Raw genomic sequence first — 20,640 nt, 5'->3', positions numbered from 1 at the left:
CTTCGGTGTCTCTGGGCCACACATTAAATACACAAACACTAATGAAAACTGATAAGCAAAAAATAGGTTTTAAGTAAATTTACCATTTTGTTTTGGGCTGTATGTGGGCTCCAGGTTGACATTCCTGCTAGAGTTTGGTTTCCTTTCCAAAGAATCGAATGAAGAAAGGAAGATAATGTGTTGGTAATGCCATTTAGGCTAGTGAAGAATGTTGTGAATAAAATTTTTATTTCCTTGTTATAGAACAAATTCAGACAACACTTAATTTGCATGGTGAACTTTTTCTTCTGCTTCAATATTGACAAAAAGTGTTGAATGTTACTTTATTACCAGATATTAAAGGAAAAAACTTGTTATAGGTTATCTATATTCAAAGAAGTATTCTATAATGGCAATTTCATTAGTCAATAATTAGGTTTGGGTGGACTTAAAGGGTTTTCTGTATTTTAGGGTAAAATAAAGAGTATTTACGACCCCATGGGTGTAAAAAGTTTGGACTCTACATTAAATAAAAGTACTTTGGACCCAACCCCAAAGCATGAATGTCATGTGTCAAAGAATGCCAATAGAATTACATCACTTTTGGCTTACCGAGCCTATGAGCTTACTCAGGTAGGTACCTGAATCCATTTTAGTGTTATGACCTAATGATATCTTTTTTCACCAAATCCTTTAAAATGTCTCACTTTCAGTTTCCTCTGCCACGACAGTTGAGATACTGGTTTCCAAATTTGACTGCCAGATTCTAGTGTCTCTCACTGCTGTTTGTTCAGTGTTTCTAAGAAAGCTCAGAAACATCAATTTGCAGATGATATTCAGATTCCTTAGCCTAGCTCACCTTGCCTATAGACTGTTAACTTCCATCTTTTTTTGGTATCACCTCTGCTCTCAACATACCTCAGTTCATTTTGAAGCCTTGGCTTTTATTGGCCTAGAAAGATCTCCTGCCAAATAAAACTACTACTCATCCTTTAAGGTAGAGTTGAAGCCCGTTGAAATACCTTAATTCATATTATTTTGTACTGTTAACATTTTTCTAAGATCCAAATGACAGTTAATTTTTAAGCTTTAGTCAGATGTAATTGATACACAGTAAACCACACATACTTAAGTGTTCTATTTGATGAATTTTAGTCATGTTTTTAAATGATGTTTGACTATAAAGTAATGTTACCATTTTTAACAAATCTACAAAAAATGTAAGCATCCAAATGGATTGTATGTGAAAAATAGTGGTGCTAATCTCCCTGGAAATGTTTTTTTTTAATTTCTTTAATTTTTACTTTAATTACATAATATAAAATTTCTTCTGTTTTTTTAATCCTCATCTGAGGACATGCTTATTAATTTTTTTTTTTTTTAAAGAGAGGGGAAGGAAGGGAGAGAGAGAGGGAGGGAAAGAAACTTTGATTGGTTGCTTTTCATACATGCCCCAGCCAGGTACCAAACCCACAACCTAGGCACGTGCTCTGACCAGGAATCAAATCCGTGACCTTTTGGTTTGCAGGATGACACCCAACAAACTGAAACACGCCAGCCAGGGTACTCCTTTCTTTTTGAAGAATCTCAGTGGGCAAGACCTGTTGTTGGGGGCTTTTAGCAAAAATTATATTCACCCAAGTCATCTAGACTGACTTCATTTGATTACCTTCTGGATTGTAGTATTGGTAGGTGTGAGATATAACTGTAGAGTATGTATTTAAAATGGCTTGATATTTCTAAAAAATTTCCAAGCATTTTCAGAGCAACAACATTATTGAAATCAGTAGTACCCTAAGGGAATGGACTTTGAAGCACAATGCCTTATTTGTAACCTGGGACACTCTTTTTAGTGAAAACCACTAATCTGTAAGTCATAAAACCCTAATCTAATGAATGTTGTGAATAGGTGAAGGGGAAAAGCAGATAGGTAGTAATTAGAAGGTCAACTACCTTTGTTACCAATGCTTGTAATCTCGTCCAACTCCCTTTTGCTGCTTTGTCTCTAATTAGAGCCAAGAAAATGTTTTTCTTTTGATAAGATGAACAAAGACGTGGGTGTAGTTGTAATTGTGTCCTTAGTATTTTACTTTGTGTACGAAATTGGCTTTTCTGGGCTAACGTGGGAGCTTCATTTATAACTTTTATGAGGAAATTTGTTGACCATGTTCCCAGTGGTTAGCTCTTCAGAAATAAACTTTTGCAATACCTATTAGTATCCTAGTATCTGGAGTGTGTGTATACACACACAAGCACACACACACACACATACACATGTGGAATATTTTATATCATAAAGTGTATAAAGTAGAAATTGTATAGTTAAATTGACAAGCAGTGCTTAAAGATATTTTCTGTTGGAGGCACATTTCAGAGTTATATTTCTCAAAAATCAGGCAGATAAATACAAGATTTCCACTCTGTACTTTTTGCCTTTTTAAAGAAGTTAATTTTGTATTATCTTATTTTTAGTATTATTTTTATGAGTATGGCTTTGATGAGCTAAGGCGAAGACCAAGACATGTATGTCCATATGCTGTTGTGTCTTTTGCTTACGAAGATGATCTACAACCTCCGAAGTTTGTACCTTCATCAAGGTAAGGTTTAGGAGTTTTAGACATCAGATGGTATTATATTACATATCCTGGACTGCCTGGTTAGAAGGAACACTTTATTTTGTTCCCATTTTCTTTTTCTTCCCTTGAAGTTAATTAAATAAATGTTCGCAGTGATTTAAAAGGTCAACATGAAGGACAGATTCTCAAACTATGTGGCAATACAAACTAACATTTACTTGAACCTCACTGGTTAACCTCTTTTTCCTTGATAATGAAGGTTTGCATAGTTGAATAAATGCAGTTTTTAAAAATGAAATTTTATGTATTAGCCCTCCCAAAAATGGGGAGTTTCTACTAAAGATTCCCAGCATTATCTCAAACCAATTAAATCAAATATTTATTAAGTAGCTCAGGTATTGATAGTTAAAAGCTTCCAGGTAATAAGCCCTGGCTGGCGTAGCTCAGTGGATTGAGCTTGGACTGGGAACCAAAGTGTCCCAAGTTCGATTCCCAGCCAGGGTACATTCCTGGGTTGCAGGCCATAACCCCCAGCAACCACACATTGATGTCTGTCTGTCTGTCTGTCTCTCTCTCTCAGTCTCTCCCTCCCCCTCCCTCCCCTCTCTAAAAATAAATAAATAAAATCTTAAAAAAAAAAAAAAAAAAGCTTCCAGGTGATTCTGATTTTTAGAGTTGAGTAGCATTGATGACTTCTTACAAGCTCTAATAAAAGGTCACCAAATACAAAGCAGTTTCCCCTATTTTTATTCTCATGTAGTTATTCCACAGAATGTTTTAGCAAAATTAAGTAAGTACAGTGGAACCTTGGTTCTCAAACTTAATTCATTCTGGAAAACTGTTCAAGAAGCGATTTATTCAACCAAATCTCCTTAGTCATTTGAGAGACTTGTGATTGATTGTATAGATATCAGCACAAAAGGGTTTTTGGATTCAGAACCAAGACCAGAAGTTTTGTTAGATGACTGAGATTTTCTTCTGTGAACAACTTGGTTGAGAAATGAATTGTTCAAGAACCAAGATGTTCAAGAGCTGAGGCTTGATATGAACTTAAAAAGGTATAGGTGAAATGGTCAAAGTCTTATTTTTACTTTGAGTACCCATATTCAGGGTCATGTAGGTATCTGTTAATTTAGAAATACTGCTATTTTAAAAAGCCACATTTCATAAAGCATACTATACATTTTTGAAGTTGACCTCTTTACAGTTTCCAGATCAAATAATCTTGTCTTCATTTCAATTGTTTGAGATTTAGCACTTTTTTCATATCAGTGATTAGTTCTGTTAACCATCCATAGCCACAAGTACGGATTCATATAATATCCAGACAGTTGTGGTTGTGTGTGTGTGTGTGTGTGTGTGTGTGTGTGTGTGTGTGTGATCTCCATGATACAGTTACTATAGTGCCTTTTAGCTGTGATCTTCAAAAGGTACTCATCACTTGATGATTATGAGGTCATACTCACAAGAATAATGACTGTCATTAATTTTCTTTGCCTCCTGTTTGATTGTCTGTTGACTTTCATAGCATTTTAAACAAGCATTGATTGAACATCCTTGCTCTGCCTTGAATATCACCATCAATGCACCTACCTCAGGACCTTTACATTTTGCTGTTCCCTCTCTTTCCCCAATTAGCTGCATAATTTACACCTACACTTCTTTCAGATCTCTCCTAAAAGATGACCTTATCAGTGAGGTCTTCTGTGATTTTTTTTAACCTCTGTGCTTTAGTGTCTTTTTCTTTTTATTCCTTAGAATTTAAAACCATTATCATCTGGTAAATTGTATACCTACCTTTCTGCTTGTTGTCTGTCTGTTTCATGAGTCATAAACTCGATGAAGGCATGGGCTTATTCATCCCTGTAGTCCTCCTGTTAACTTAGAATATTAGTAAATATTTATTGAATGATGAATGAACATACTTAAATATATATAGAGGCCATTTCTTCAAATCTTATCACCAGAATAAAGTAATTGACAGACACATTAATGGATTCTGTTTTCTCTTGATGAATATTTTTGGGGAAAAGGATCCCTTAATTTTGGGCAAATGTGGTAATTTAAGTCAAGAAACTAATTTTTTTCTCAAAGTAGACTTAGATTTATAAATGTCATAGTAAGTAAGTTACTGGTTCCTTCTAGTTGGAAGGAGAATTTCATTCTCTTGTATAGAATGCCATTAAAACTAGCAGTTAAATTAAGGTCCTGAATGTTAACTTTTATGTTAGCAATTAGTAATTTTTTTAAAATTTATTTGTAGATCTAACAGCTTTAATGCAGATAGAAACACAGGTAAGATTCTTTCCTTTGTTTTCTAAATCAAATGTAAGAGTAAGTACGTGCAATAAAAAATAAGGGCTTTGTTTCATTTTTATAACAAATGGGAGACTGCAAAGTATTGAAAAGGAAGGCAAGGTTGTGTTAAGATGTAGCATCAACATTTGGTCATCCAAGTGTAAGATCTCCTTTAAGAAGATACTTCTGCTGTGACTAGACCATAAGGTTTTGGCACTTTGATTGATAATGCTAAAAAATAAAACAAGTTTCCCAGCTCACCTTTTAAAAGTATTAATTTCATCAGAGATTTAGGCCGTTTCTTTACATGAAAAGAGATTGATAGGAGACATTGTAGGGATGTACATAGTTAATCGGGTTTAAAACAGTCTCCTTTAGGGGAAATAACAGGGCAGTAACTATATTGTCTTTGCTTCTCAGCTTTCTGATATGAAGACATTTAGACAAATTTGGTATTCTCTGCAGCTGGAATAAATTTGTAGGGGAAATGATAGCTTAAACAAAAATCCTAGTATTTGAATTCTCCTGTATATAGAAATATCAAATATTTTGGTTTTTGTTGTTCTACAAAATCTTGTTTGTAGATGTTTTTCCCCTTATTTCTAGTAAACATGTATTTGCTTCTGGACTGCCAAGAATTGTGTCTTTTTTTTTAATTTAGATAAATTTAACTACACCTTGTGGAAAGGACAGCTTTTAAATAAAGGAAAGCTTCTGTGCTATATTTCTTTGAGGTCAGCCACTCGTGCTTTTTTGCCTATCAAACTGTAAGTACACTATATTGCAAAAAAGAAAACCCGGCAATTTTGCTATTTTGCTTTTTTTCTTAGTTATATTTAAATTTTACTTTTGTCCATGAGAACTTAGATATAAATATTGGTTTGTTTTTAAAAAGATTAATTTTATATCTTTAGATACTTAATTGGCAAAATGAGCCCTCTGCTTTTCTGTCTTGATTTGAGGATGGGCTAAAAAGTCATACACATATTTGGGGCATAAAACTTCTTTTTAGTGAATTTCAATTTTAAGTGATTTTTCACAGTTTTAACCTAGTTAGATATATTTTCCATTTAGTAATTTGAACATGATAGACTTAAAAGTTACAGTTTTTTGTTGGAAACAGTTTTGACATGGTGAGTTAAAATTTATAGGCTGTTTCAGTCTTGTGCAACATGTTGGAATAGAAAGGTCTAAAATGATCTTTTGCTACCACCACAGTAAACATTGAGTCTTTAAAAACATTTGAAGATTATGTTAACAGTATTTACTTGAACTGTCTTTAATAAAATGATCTCATATCCTTTGTGGTTAGTAATATTGACATACAGAATTAGCTTCAGCCTTAAAGTTGGAAGGTTGGTAATACTACCAAGTTATCTGTTTACTGTATATCTGGACTTCTCATATCAAATCCTTGTTAAAGTATGATATTAATAAGTATGCTCTTTGTTTTCCAGCAAGATATTTGTGTGTGTGTGTGTGTGTGTGTGTGTGTGCGAGAGAGAGAGAGAGAGACAGAGAGAGACAGAGACAGACAGACATACCATTGCAAAATACAGGTAAGGAAATACGCTTTTTCAATTTTCTTTCAGTCCTGAGAAGTTAGATGTTGAAACAGTTATGAGTATTGATCATCTTAAACAGAAAATTCATCCAGCACTATTTTACAAGGAAGCATACTTTGGTTCAAATGAAGGTAAAGTAATTATAATTTTACTGAAATAATAAAAAGTAGACTTGAATTTGAATGTTTACCATGTATTTTTTCTTATGTCAGTTTCAAAGAGTGGAATGTATTGCAGTCTTTATGAAGTTGTAGAAAAGACAAGAATTGGAAGTAACATGGAGAGTTTACTGCAAAAACTAGAGAAAGAAAAACTTGTGAGTTAAGTTTAAAACGTTCTTCCTCCTTTACAAATATGCATATTAATAAGTGATCATATTAATATTTCAATTTATTTTACTTTTGCCTCTGAAAGTACCACAAGCTCTCTGTCTTTGTTGCTACCAATTAGTTAATAGTGTTTTACTATGGCCTTTGGTACACTGTTTTATAGCTATGATATATAGATCTTCTAGACCAGTCTTCTCATGTATCTTTGTTGTATTTTGTGATTGTAATGGTGATATTAAAAATATACTTAAATCATTTATTTATGCAGGGTATACAGTTTAGTAAAAAATGAGACGAAGAGACTGTTTTCCTGGACTACACAGATAGTCCAGGAAAATCTGTTCAATTCCCAAGCTCAAAGTGAAAGTTTATATAGTAGGTTTGGATGGAGTTACTCGGGTAGATGTGGTTTGTTCTAGTAGAGATAGTACCATATTTGAACATTCAAAAAGAAGATGCTTTGTGAGGTTGAAGAAATAAAAGAACACTATAGTAGTTGGGAGAAAGTGGTAGAACTTGAGGGCAGAAAAGTCTGTAGGAGACTGTCCTACAGCATCATTAAGGCAATCTTCAAATATTTTAGAAGTTTGGACTTGATCTTAAGAGCAATGGTTTTTAAAGGGAGTGGGATGAGGTTTTGATTATGTGTGTAACATGACCAAATCTATGTTTCACGTTCTACCTTGGTTGTTACGTAGAGAATGAATTGAAGTGGGGGGAGAGAGAGAGATGAAGTAGGAAACTATTAGAGGGTGATGGAGGGTAGGATGAGAAAGTTAAGAATGACAATATATTGTAATAAGAGAGTCAGGTAAGAACTATTTAGTAGATAGTATCCAGTTTAAGAGAGACTGAATATGTTGAGATTAGAGAGATTAGGTGAGGCATCATATTGTAATGTGTTCTGGAATGAATGAAAAATGAATTTGTGATGCTAATGTACAATTTAACTGAAGGAGAGGAGTGGTTGCAGAAAAGGGTAGTGGCTATTCCAAGGTTTCTATTAACATGAGATAGGCGAGCTCATGTTTAGATATATAAACGCTGATCCAACATTTCAGTAGAGAGGAAGAGAATTTTTTTGTGCAGGTATGTCATTTAATACATATTATTCAACAGTTGACTTCTTTTTACTCCTTACTTTATTGTGCCTCAGTTTCCATATAGTCAAATGGAGATTTGTATCACTGATTTTCAGAACCCGTCACTTCATTCTTGTCTACGTAGAATTTTCATTGTATGCATTATAGATTTGCTTAACCAATCCATTGTTTATAGATGAGCTTGTCAAATTATATACAAATTACAGGCAGAATTTGTACACTTATGAATTATTAGACTCCCAGTGATAGCTCTGACCAACAAGTTAGAAACTATTGAGCTAGGCATCATAGAACACACACATACACAAGCACATTCAATATATACGAACATACTCTTTTTATATTTACATTTCTTGTTTTCCTCAGAAAGCCTGTCTATAATACAAGTATTTCTCATGATCAAAGTCTGTTTGGTTCCTGAGTTCAGAAAGTGAAAGTTTAAGATAGTAGGTTTGAATGTGCTAAGTTATCCAAATCTGTTTAGTTTTTTTACATTTCAGAGAATGAGTATTAAGAGTCTAGACAGCGAGGAGTTTATCAGAAAATTATAATGTCTCTTCAGTTCGTAATAGTGAGAAGGATACTGGCATTTTGTTCTTCATCTGAGCAAGGTTTGTGGAGGCCTGGGTCTCCCCAGAATCAAGAAGTAATGTGAGACCCTAGGTCTTAGACGGCACAGGCATTCCATAAAAATACACTAACTGGATCTAATGGATCTAGGAATTTGGTGTAGCTGTTCCTTTTCCTGCAAGCCTCATTAGGAATTATCCTAACTATAGTTCCTTTCTTCATAGTTCTTATGATAATGAGAGGTATGCATTGGGGACTTTTGGGTTGTTAGTAATTTTATCTTGAATACACACATGAGGTGTTTTAGATCAGAGACAAACTTAGTGAATACCTTACAGTAAGTAATAAATGTACTGGCCCTCCCTTGCCCTTACCGTTAGGGTAACACAATAGTAGGCCAGTTGTAGCTAGACACTCTAGAGGTAAAGGTTGAGAAAGAATTATTTTTCTTTGTTTATAAAGAGAAGGAGGCAGCTATTTCGTTCCCCTCCTGAAAAGGAATCTGAAAATGTTAATGAATGTTAACTCCAACCCTTTGGTAAATAAGTAGAATCTTTCCAGGAGCCAGATAGCTCTCTTGGTTCTTCCAATGACATCTCCAAATTCTTAGGACTCATTCTTGCTTGAAATGTAAATAGGAGACAGAGCTCTCAGTCTTCCCAGCACCTTGGGACTTAAACTAGGAACTCATCTGTGCTATAACTTCTTGGTCTTCTTGTGTATCCACGTGGCACTTTTAGGGGAACAAGAAAAATTTAATTATCCTTTGGATTAGAGCAATTAACTAGATAATAGACTACTGATCTAATTCTTTTTTAAAATATATTTTATTGATTATGCTTTTACAGTTGTCCCATTTTTCCCCCTTCACTCTCCTCCACATCCTCTCCCACCCATATTCCCCGCCTTTAGTTCATGTCCATGTGTCATACTTACAACTTCTTTAGCTTCTACATTTCCCATACTATTCTTACCCTCCCCCTATTTTCTACCTACCATCAATGCTATTTATTCTCTGTACCTTTTCCCCCCTCTCCTGCTCCCACTCCCCTGTTGCTAACCCTTCATGTGATCTCCATTTCTGTGGCTCTCTTCCTGTTCTAGTTGTTTGCTTAGTTTGCTTTTGTTTTTGGTGTGGTTAATAATTGTGAGTTTGAGTTTGCTGTCATTTTACTATACATGTTTTTTATCTTCTTTTTCTTAGATAAGTCCCTTTAACATTTCATATAATAAGGGCTTGGTGATGATGAATTCCTTTAACTTGACCTTATCTGAGAAGCACTTTATCTGCCCTTCCATTCTAAATGAAAGCTTTGCTGGATAGAGCAATCTTAGTGTAGGTCCTTGCCTTTCATGATTTGGAATACTTCTTTCCAGCCCCTTCTTGCCTGTAAGGTGTCTTTTGTGAAATCAGCTGACATTCTGATGGGAACTCCTTTGTAGATGACTGTCCTCTGATCTCTTGCTGCTTCTAGAATTCCCTCCTTCATTTTTACCTTGGGTAATGTAATTATGATGTGCCTTGGTGTGTTCCTCCTTGGCTCCAACTTCTTTGGGACTCTCTCAGCTTCCTGGACTTCCTGGAAGTCTATTTCCTTTGCCAGATGGGGGAAGTTCTCCTTCGTTATTTGTTCAAATAGGTTTTCCACTTGTTGCTCTTCCTCTTCCCTTCTGGCGCCTCTATAATTTGGATGTTGGAATGTTTAAAGATGTCCTAGAGGTTCCTAAGCCTTCTCCTCTTTTTTTGAATCCTTATTTCTTCACTTTGTTCTGGTTGGATGTTTCTTTTTTCCTTTTGGTCCACACTGTTGATTTGAGTCCCAGTTTCCTTCCTATCACTATTGGTTCCCTGTACATTTTCCTTTATTTCACTTAACATAGCCTTTGTTTTTTCATCTAATTTGTGACCAAATTAAAGCAATTCTGTGAGCATCCTGATCACCAGTGTTTTGAACTGTGCATCTGATAGATTGGCTTTTCGTCACTTAGTTATATATTTTTTTGGAGCTTTGATCTGTTCTTTCATTTGGGCCTTTTTTTTTTTTTTTTTTTTTTTTTTTGTATTGATGTGCCTGTTATGTAGTGAGGGGGAGAGCCTTAGGTGTTCACCAGGGCGGAGCAACCCAGTCGCTGCTTTGTGACACTGTATGTGGGGCAAGGGTCTGAGAGGGAATAATGGGGCTTGCTCTGCTCTCTGCCAGATTTCATTCACTTCTGACGCTTCCCCCAAGAAAACCAGGCCCTTCTGGTGCTGATTCCCGTGTGGGTGGGTTTGTGTACATTCTGGGAACCTGTGGGTATCTCCAGTGAACTCTCCTGTGAGGCTGGGAGTTTCTCCTGGCACCTCAACTCCTACAGGTGTTTTCAATCCGTGTTTTGAGGCTTCATTTCCTGGTGCTGGGACCCTGGGTTTCATGGTCTGTCTCACTCCCCAATTTCACCTGGTTCATCTGCGTCCTACTGTGGGACCGCCTGGTTCTGCAAGCCCACTTGTGTGCCAAGCCCCTCTACAATCTGCTGCCTGGTCTACCATCTGCCACTTTTTTTGCTGCAACCTCTCCCTTCTCAGCTGTGCCCCTCCTAAGGATCTAGATGAATTTGTCTACTTTCCTGATCTAATTCTTAAGGTATGTGAATAGCAAACTATTTCTGGGGGAAATGAAAGCAAACATTCCCTATCTTTATTTAATACAGATTTCTGTGTGTCAGGAGGTGAGGGCTTTTTGTAGGAGCACTGAGAAGTCTGGAAAAGTTTTATTTTTCCACAGGAAGATTTATAAAATAAGTAAAATTATATTGAGCTCTTTTTTGATGGGTGATAGGTCAAGTTAATTTTAAAGTTGACATTAATATTAAAAAACATGAGAGCAATGTCCCTAAATTTGAATATTTTTTCTGCTGTAAACATTCTTCATAGGTAACTTTATCAGTTTAAAAAATATTTTACAGATTGTATTTATTTTAGAGAGAGGGGGGAAGGAAGGAGAAAGAGGGAGAGAAGCATCAATGTGTGGTTGCCTCCCCTGTGCCCCCTACTGGGGACCTGGCGCTCAACCCAGGCATGTGCCCTGACTGGGATTGAACTGGCAACCCTTTGGTTCCCAGTCCTATGCTCAATCCACTGAGCTATACCAGCCAGGGATAAAGCTTTTTCTTCATTTTTCAACCATGAGTGGATTTTGAATGTTATTTAATGCTCTTTTTTTTTTTCCATTTATCAAGATAGTTACATGGTGTGTTAGGATTTTCCGGATAAACAGAACCAATGGCATACACACACACACACACACACACACACACACACACACATACATAAATAAAATATAAAGAATTGGATACTGAAGAGTCCCAAAATTTGCAGTTGGCAAGTTGGAACCTGAAGAGAACTGATGGTGTAGTTCCAGTCTGAGTCTGAGTGTCAGATCCAGGAGAGCTGATGTTTCAGTTTAAGTCCAAAGACAGGGGAATATAAACTGATACTCTGACTCAAAGGCAGGCAGGGGGAATTTCCCCTTACTACATGAAGGGTCAGCCTTTTGTTGTATTCAGACCTTTACTTGATTAGATGAGACTCACCCACATTAGGGAGGGCAATCTGCTTTACTCAGTCTATCCATGTATGTTACCTTCATCCAAAAACACCTTCAATAAGCACCCAGAATAAAGTTTGACCTCAGACCTGGATACCCTGTGGCCCAGTAAAGGTGACACATAAAATTAACCATCACTCATCATATAGAAAAAAGAAAAAGCCAAACATTACTGGACTCCTAGGGTGGCAAAGAATTTGTGTATGCTTCTAAGAAATTTCATTTTAAAGCTCAGAAGATTTCTTTCATTAAGCTATATCCGAACCCCCAATGCCAATATTCTATGTTGTACTTATATCCAATTAAAAAGTTAAAGAAATACAGAAGGACATAAGGTCCAATTAGTAGGATAAAAACTGAGCATACCTTTTCTCACAGGCATAACTAAGCTACATAATTCAGAACTCTGATGTGCTAGTTGGCAAATATTTTCTGTGAAGGACCAGATAGTAAATGTTTTAGGCTCTGTGGGCCATAGAACCTTTGTCTTAAGTCTGCCATTATACTGTTACAGTGTGAAAGGAACTACATATACACATAAATGAATAGACATAGCTGTATTCCAGTACAACTTTCTTTACAAGAAAAAAGAACATACTGGATTGGTCTACAGGTTGTAATTTGCAGACACACATGCTAGAAGAAAGGATACCATATGGCTATCTTGATAAATGCAAAAAAGTGTGTGGAGGAGGAGGGCATTAAATAAAAATTGAAACCCACTTATGGTTAAAAAATAAAGGAAAATTTTTTTAGACTCACTGGGCTCATGAGCATGGCACTACCTCTCACATTCCATTGGAGCTGTCTTTCTGGCCTAACTGCCTGGGGCCAAGGTTGTCAGTGCTAATATGAAGGTCAGGAGATCCATCAGGAAGGAGAGCGCAGGAGAGAGAAAAACGAGACAGACAGAGACACCAAAAAGGAGACACTGAACACAGAAAAAAGAGCCAACAGGAAGACAAAGCAAGAGAAAGGCAGAGTGTGGAGTGGAACCAGGCTTTTTGGACTCAAAAGCAGCTGGTCAGGGAAAGGAAAAAGCAGAAAGACAAGCAAACTCCCAGGGTCATGTACTGGGAAACAGGCCAGGATATGAGCGCTAACAGGCACCTCCCCAAATCCTCCTGTAGGTCCTCTGCAGATGCCCAGAAGTGACAGCTATCTCCTCATTGAGTTCATCCTGGCCAAGGACAAATGGATTTCACAGTTTATCAAGGGAGGAAGGGGCATGTCATGAACTTATCAACTGTGACCCCAATTTGGTCCCTGCTTCTGCCCCCTCACCACTCCCCCCAGCTACAGCCCCCTCACTGAGCTGGCTCCTAGGCTCTGCTTGCTAGTATCAGCAATTCTGAGAGAGACCATTGATCTGGACCTTCCCTGCAGGGTGCAGTTGCCAGAAACTCCACCCTGGCCCTGCCCTGAGACCATTATCTGGGGTTCCCACTGCAGGGAAGACAGAAAACTTCGAGACACAGAGGATGAAATAATACAATCTCCCCCTCTAAATTTCTCTCCCTGCTATTGCTTTCTCTTCCATCTCCAGCCTCATCTGAGACAATAATAAATGCTGCTCATTCTTACTGCCAAGAAAAAAAAAGGAAAAAATTTAAATTGGTAAAGGTATCTCTGAAAAACCTACTGCAAATTTTCTACTCAATGGGTAATGTTTAGAAGTATTCTTTTAAACATCAAGAAGACAAGAATGCCTACAATCACCATTTTTGTTCAGCATTATGCTATAGCTCCTAGATTACACAGTAACACAAGAAAAAGAAGTAAAACGCATGAAGACTAGAGAGGAAAAACCAAAAGTGTTGTTTCCAGATAATGAAATCTATATAGCAACCCCATAGAAAGTACTAAAATAAATACAATCATTCAAATGTTATATGTAGATCTGATATAAAATTAATGTATAAATATAAATTACATTTCTACATACACAACAGAAAACGTACTGAAATGAAAAGTACTGTTTACAATAGCATCAAAAAAAGATGCCTGGTGATAGATAAATCTGACAAAAATAGGCAAGACTTGTATCCAGAAAATTATAAAATTCTATTTCAAGAATATCTTAAAGAAGTAAAGAGGTAACCTTGTTCATGGTTATGGCAGTGTCATAAAGATGTTAATTCTCTTGTATTTGAACAACAGATTTAATATTTATAATTCCAGTTTTAAAAAATCCCAATAGGGGGTGTGTGTTTGAGGGAGGAGCATTCCACATGTTTCAATATGTAGTATTTTTATTATTCAGTTCTAAGTATTCTTTAGTTTCTACTGTGATTTCTACTTTAATATATACAGGTATGTTTTTAAATTTCCAAATTATGAATACTTTTTTGTTTTCTAATGTTATTGTAATCAGAACAGGTGGTGATTATTTGAAATTTATTGAGATTTGATTTAAAACCTACTTTGTGGTCAGTTTTTGTATATGCCCTCTTTTTATTTGAGAAAAATGCATATTCTTTCTTTGTTGGGACCTGGGTACACAATTATAGGTAGACAGCTAAATTCTCTTAGCACTTTGATTACATAATACTTCAGAATCTTCTAACTTCTCTTTTTGTTGAGAGATCAGCTCTTAGTGTAGTTATTGTTCCTTTGTAGAACCTCTTTATTTTCTGGTAGCTTTTTAAATCTTTGTCTTGGGTGTTCTTCAGTTATATTAAATATAACTAGGTGTAGATTTCTTTGTTATTTATCTTGGTATATATTCATTCCTATCTGTGGACTTAATCTCTTCATTTTTGGAATATTAGTCATTATCTCTGATTATGCATCTTCATTTCTTTAGATTGTCTTTCTAAGACTGAACCATCATCATATGTCAGATCTTTTCAGTCTGTTCTTAATGTCTGTTAACTTCTCTTGTGTTTTCCATCTACCTGTTTCTTCATGTTATGTTCTGATTAATTTTGTCATAGCTATTTTTGAGTTTGTAAATTCTGTCTAGCTATGTCTAATTTGCTGTTTAATCCATTCATAGAGTTTCTAATTTCACAACATATTTTTGATTTCTGAAAGTTATATTTGAGATCTGCTTCATCATTTAACAGATTCTTGTTAATTCTTTTCAGAAATATTTACTATCCATTTTGTGCCAGGCACTATTCTAGGAGGTGGAGGTTATATTCTGATATTTTTTGCTATTGTCTTTATTGAAATAAGATTCACCATTTTAGCCATTTTAAAGTATACAATTCAGTGATTTTTAGTAGATTCACAGTACTGTGCAACCATCACCGCTATCCAATTCCAGAGTATTTTCATTACCCCAGAAAGAGAGCTTGTACCCATTAAGCATTTACTCTACATTCTTTTCTCCCTCCAGTCCCTGACAACAATTAATATACTTCTGTCTTTATGGATTTGTCTATTCTGGATATCTTATATAAGTGGAATCATGCATTGTGTGGCCTGTAGTGCCTGGCTGCTTTCACTTAACGTAATACTTTTGAGGGTCATCCATGTTATATAGTATGTCTCTTAATTCCTTTTTATGGCCGAGTCATATTTTATAGTATGGATAATGCCACATTTTTTCCATTCATCACTTGTTTTCATGCTTTGACTGTTATGAACATTGCTGCTCTAAATATTTGTATACCAATTTTTGTGTGAATATGTTTTCAATTATGCTGGTTATTTAGTTTATTTAAACATTTCATACCTGTTGTTTTATATATTGCATCTGATAATTATCTCTAATTTGAAGCCCTTGAGTGTTTGAATCTGTTGTTCTATTGAATCTCACTTAGATAGCTTATTTCTTCCTAAGCTTGGTCACTTACAATTGTGAGCTTAACATTTTATATTTCTAATGCATTTTTGTACCACATTAATTACCTGTAATTTTATTGAAAAGTCAAAGTAATAGCATCAAGTAATAAAAACCCACAGACTGGGTTAGTACTGTTTTCTAAAGAGGAAGGAAACAGTAAGGTATAATAAGTAGAGGCAGCAGGAACACAGAGTTCACAGGTGTTTGTTTCCTTTTCTAGAGGGCTAAAAGTTTCTTCGAGCTAGAGGCCACAACTGTTACCTCTAAGGCCTCTCTCTGCCTGAGTGTTTCTGGGTGTTGATCCCCTTGGATTTGAGGCTGTTTCGAGGACAGTGGTCTTTATAAGGCCACTTAGCCAGTGGAATTTTTAAAACCTGATATTTGGAGTGGGTTGAAAGTTAAAAGAATCGAATTGTTTTCCCTCAGTGACCACAAAAGATGAAAATCTTATTTGTGGTTTTCAGCTTCTTCTTTTGACAACCAGGAGTTGGGCAAAATGTTAAAGGGGATATGATATACAAAACATTTTAAAGTGTTTGAGTCTGAAACAAAAATTGCCAGACACATTATCCGCATTTTTAGTGTTCAGTGTTTTTATTAAATGTAAATTGGTAGCTCAGTCACTTATTGGCCTTTATATTATGGGTTCTTGCACAATCTTTGTTTATTGGAATTACTTGATAGGAATTTGTAGCGTAGGTTTTCTTTGACAAACCAGGTAACCTCTTGTGTTCCACTGTCATGCTCAGTTCTTCCTTTATTTACCCTTGCATTAATCAAAAGAAATGCTATGAAGTATTATAGTAGTGGTCCCTGAACTGAGTTGGAGTTCTTTTTACATTGATTTCTTTCTTTTCCCCTCCTCATAGTGCTGTCAAGATTTTTATTTTGTTTTGTTTTTAGGGAAACATTCTAGTTCAAAAGGGTATATACTTTCCAGCATATTCCTGGATAACCTGCCATTCTTGCCTTTTAATAATTTAGCCCAGGATCTTTTTTTGTGGACTTGTTTTATGCAGTTGTTCTAGTCCTCACCCTTTTGCCAGTCATAAGTACTCTGATACATGCAAACTGTCTATCATATTATAACTCTGCCTTTGTTCATAATGTTGCCTCTATTGAAACGTCCTTCTCACAAGCTCAGGCTCTTGGCACAGTACCCATCCTTCAAAATTGACCTTCTGTATTCTTTCAGTATCTTTTCTGATCATAAACCAACTGTATTTTTTCCTCTTCATGTTGCTTTGTAAATCTTTTTGAGAATTTATCTGTCTTAATCTAATTATTGATATTTCCCCTGTGTTACTCTGTCCACCCAATTATAAACTATTTGCAGTCAAGTATCTTGTGTTGCTTATCTTTGAAATTATCTTTGAAATCTGGCAAGGCAAATGACCTTAGGTGTGAAAGATGTTAATTAAGTATGTGAAGAAATAGATTACAGCAACACATTTCATTTGAGATTAGCCTGAATTGTTAAAGGCAGCATTTGTGTCATGCTTGTGTCATATTTCTAATGTTTCTTTGCACACTGCCTTTGCAATTAACTTATCTTTTGAATTGCTGAGGAAATTATTTGAAGTTTGGTCCTTATATTTTAGCTTCAAGGAAAAATCAAGTTGGTTACACATTAAATAAGGGGAATTTTCTTACTTAAGTTATGAAAACTAAGGAATTTTTATTCGACTAGAATTCTGTTAATCAGCATAGTTGGAAAAGAGGTTTTTTTAACAATTAAGTAGCAGTATTTTTCCTAAAGATGATCAGGAACTGTTTGTTATAATTATAATTAGCAGAAACTGCTATGTCTGCCCTATGGTTAGTAATAATAAAACAGATTAAACTTCTTTCCCAAATGCAGGTTCTTGTTAAACCTTTGGGAGACCGAGGATACCTTTTTCTTCTCTCTCCTTATCAAATGGTTTCTCCATATGGTAGGTAATCTCTTTAATTTTTTAAATTTTTTTAACATTTTAGTTGAAACACATTGCTAATGAATTTGGCTTCTGTTTTTTATAGAACATCAGACTACCAAGTCTCGAGTTCTCCATGCTTTATTTCTATTTCAAGAACCTAGAGGCATAGTTACTTGTAAGTTCTTTGACTATCTAAATCCAGTCTTAATAGATACCTACATTGAAAATTTACGGATAATTCCCTAAGTATTTTGTCTTATTTAGGGTCCCATCATGTTTTGGGAGATATAGGTGGTGATAAGAGCTATTAGCAATATCAAACATAAATTATATAACTTGATTTCTTTTTCTTACTATGAAAAATTTGTTTTACTAAATGTCATTTGTAATTGTTATAATACAGTAGCTTATGTTTTCTAAGGGTTTTATAAAATATGGTGTGATTATTTTTTAGCTTAGTTCATTTTTTGCATTCAGATTTTAGCAACTATAAAAGCATCACATGCTGGGTTAAATATTAGGCCATTCAGAATTTCTCTTAACATTATACTGATGTTAGAGAAAATTTGCTTCTCACCATTTCTAAGAACTAACTTTAATGCTGTATTAAGGTAAAGTTCCTACTGTTAGATTAAGAATGAGATTCTCAATTGTAGCATTTTTGCATGTGTGTCTCCTATGGAGATAGAAATTTCATGTGAAGTGAAGTTATAACAGGAAAGAATGCCATTGCTATCCTTTGTAGGACTGTCTTGCTAGGAGCCTCAGATCTTGCCCTGCTTCTTTAATTCTCCTTATATTTTACTTGTCATGGGTTGAAAGGTCTAGCAACAAAAGGAGATGAGATCTTTAATGAGTGGGTGTTTTTCCATTTAAAAGTATATTCTATAATTTCTTTTGTTTTAGTTTCTCATTGGCTTGTTTTAGTTCGCAGTACTTAAAAACATGCGATTCATATATTTCTATGTTACATATATGTATTAGGTACAAATTAGTTTGGTTCACCATTAATGTATGAATGTTACATTTATTTGACAACATGTAGATCCATATTTGATTAGTTTCTTGATTACTAACATGGCTTCCTTTTTGTTTGTTTACAGCACAAAAAGGTTCAACCAATGTAGCACCACAGGAGAGACATGAGAGCATGCCAGATGTATTAAAAATAACTCAATTTTTACAGTTTGCTTTGATTCGGTGTCGAAAGGAATTCAAAACTATAAATACTATAAATTTTCATTCTGGTGTTGAAAAGTATGTAACTGAATTTTTTAAGCGAGGTTTTGGTTCAGGTAAACGAGAGTTCATTATGTTTCCATATGATTCACGATTAGATGATAAAAAATTCTTATACCCAGCTCCAAAAAATAAATCCCATATTGATGATTGTTTGCATACCTATATTTTTCGGCCTGAAATGTATCAGTTACCTATTTGTAAGTTAAAAGAGTTGTTTGATGATAATAGAAAACTTCAACAGTTCAGTCAACTTTCAGATTATGAAGGCCATGAAGAAATGAATGGTACAAAAAAGAAATTTGGAAAACGAAGTAACTCAAGGGGTGAGACTATTAAACCTGGAAAGCAGAAGTCATCTCACTCTTTGGATTATGATAAGGATAGAGTCAAAGAATTGATTGATTTGATTCAGTGTAGGAAAAAAAATGTGGGTGGGGACTCAGACACAGAAGATATGAGAAGCAAAACTGTCTTGAAGAGGAAGCTTGAGGATCTACCTGAAAATATGAGAAAGCTCGCCAAAACCAGTAATTTATCTGAAAATTGCCATCTTTATGAAGGTAAAAATATCAGATTGTTCTTATATAGTACAAAAACAATAACCAAAAATATAGTAAAGTAGTTCTGTCCTTTCTTCTAATATGGAGGTCTGCAAATTACAACCTGAAAAGCCAGTCCACCCTGTTTTATTTTTGTAGAGAAAGTTGTACTGAAATACAGCCATATCTGTTCATTTATGTGTACATGTAGCTGCTTTCACACTATAATGGCAGAGTTGGGACAGAGACTCTGTGGCCCACAGAGCCTAAAATATTTACTGTCTGGTCCTTCAAAGAAGATATTTGCCAACTTCTGCCCTAGCACATCAGAGTTCTGAATTGTGTAGCTTAAAAAATAGAAAAAGTATGCTCAGCTTTTATCCTACTAATTGGATTGTCCTTTTGTATTCCTTCAATTTTATAATTGGAGAAGTACAACATAGAATATTGTGGTTGGGAGTGGGAAGGTGCTTAATGAAAGAAATCTGAGCTTTTAAAATCAAATTTCTTAGAAGCATACACACACTCTTTTCCACCCTAGGAATCTAGCGGTATGTTTGCCTTTTTCTTTTTTTCTAGTTTTCATTGTTTTTTTGTTCTAGTTGACGAATGAAACAGGAGGCCTTTCTTTTAAGTCTGTTTTTCAATATTACAAGTAATTTAAAATACTTTTTATGTAGATTTTTAATATCTTAAACTGCTAGTCCATAGTAATCGAATATGCTTCTTTACATTCAGGGAACTTTGATGTCATGATCTACATTTTGTGATGCTGCTGCTGTTCTTATTAATTAGGTAGATCTTAAATAATGTGGCTAGTGTGGCTGCCATATTGGATAGTGCAGGAAGTTTAAATTAATTAAAATGAAATAAAAATTCATTTCCTGTGTTATAGTAGGTACACCACTGTATTGAACAGCACAAATAGAGAACATTTGCATCATTGCGGAAAGTTTTATTTGACAGTGCTGTTTTCAGCACCTTCCAGGATCTTGTCTTTTTCTTTTCAATGTTTTCATCTTTGCTTGTGTTCTTATCACCTGGATAGATGGCCTTCCTGGCTTCTGTCACTCACTTCAGTACATGTTCTTCTCAATATTGCTTTGCTAATTTTCTACAAATCTCAGCTTCTGTATTCAA

At 35.1% G+C, this 20,640-nt stretch overlaps 1 protein-coding gene and 2 long non-coding RNA genes across 8 annotated transcripts in view; 2 read left to right on the top strand and 1 right to left on the bottom strand.

The window, feature by feature from the left end:
- TASOR (transcription activation suppressor) overlaps positions 1-20,640 on the top strand; it is a 55,144-nt gene that overhangs the window by 14,057 nt on the left and 20,447 nt on the right. For 4 of the 6 annotated variants that reach the window (XM_028517828.2, XM_028517825.2, XM_028517831.2 and 1 more), the window contains exons 6-14: positions 451-612; positions 2,452-2,576; positions 4,819-4,850; positions 5,515-5,620; positions 6,446-6,549; positions 6,631-6,734; positions 17,665-17,737; positions 17,823-17,894; positions 18,823-19,521. In XM_028517828.2, the coding sequence (XP_028373629.1) occupies positions 451-612; positions 2,452-2,576; positions 4,819-4,850; positions 5,515-5,620; positions 6,446-6,549; positions 6,631-6,734; positions 17,665-17,737; positions 17,823-17,894; positions 18,823-19,521 (1,477 nt within the window). The remainder of the gene's footprint in view (positions 1-450; positions 613-2,451; positions 2,577-4,818; positions 4,851-5,514; positions 5,621-6,445; positions 6,550-6,630; positions 6,735-17,664; positions 17,738-17,822; positions 17,895-18,822; positions 19,522-20,640) is intronic. The other 2 variants (XM_028517829.2, XM_036030929.1) reach the window with 1 other exon arrangement.
- On the top strand, positions 2,583-4,305 carry LOC118501640. The gene is made up of 2 exons (XR_004904274.1): positions 2,583-2,974; positions 3,212-4,305. It is a non-coding gene; the product is annotated as an uncharacterized LOC118501640 (long non-coding RNA).
- On the bottom strand, positions 4,266-6,522 carry LOC118501641. The gene is made up of 2 exons (XR_004904275.1): positions 6,398-6,522; positions 4,266-4,436 (listed from the first exon to the last, which is right to left on the bottom strand). It is a non-coding gene; the product is annotated as an uncharacterized LOC118501641 (long non-coding RNA).

This window comes from Phyllostomus discolor, chromosome 7, assembly GCF_004126475.2.
Source record: "Phyllostomus discolor isolate MPI-MPIP mPhyDis1 chromosome 7, mPhyDis1.pri.v3, whole genome shotgun sequence".
NCBI classification, from domain to species: Eukaryota; Metazoa; Chordata; class Mammalia; order Chiroptera; family Phyllostomidae; genus Phyllostomus; species Phyllostomus discolor.
This window is presented reverse-complemented; position numbering and strand designations above follow the sequence as displayed.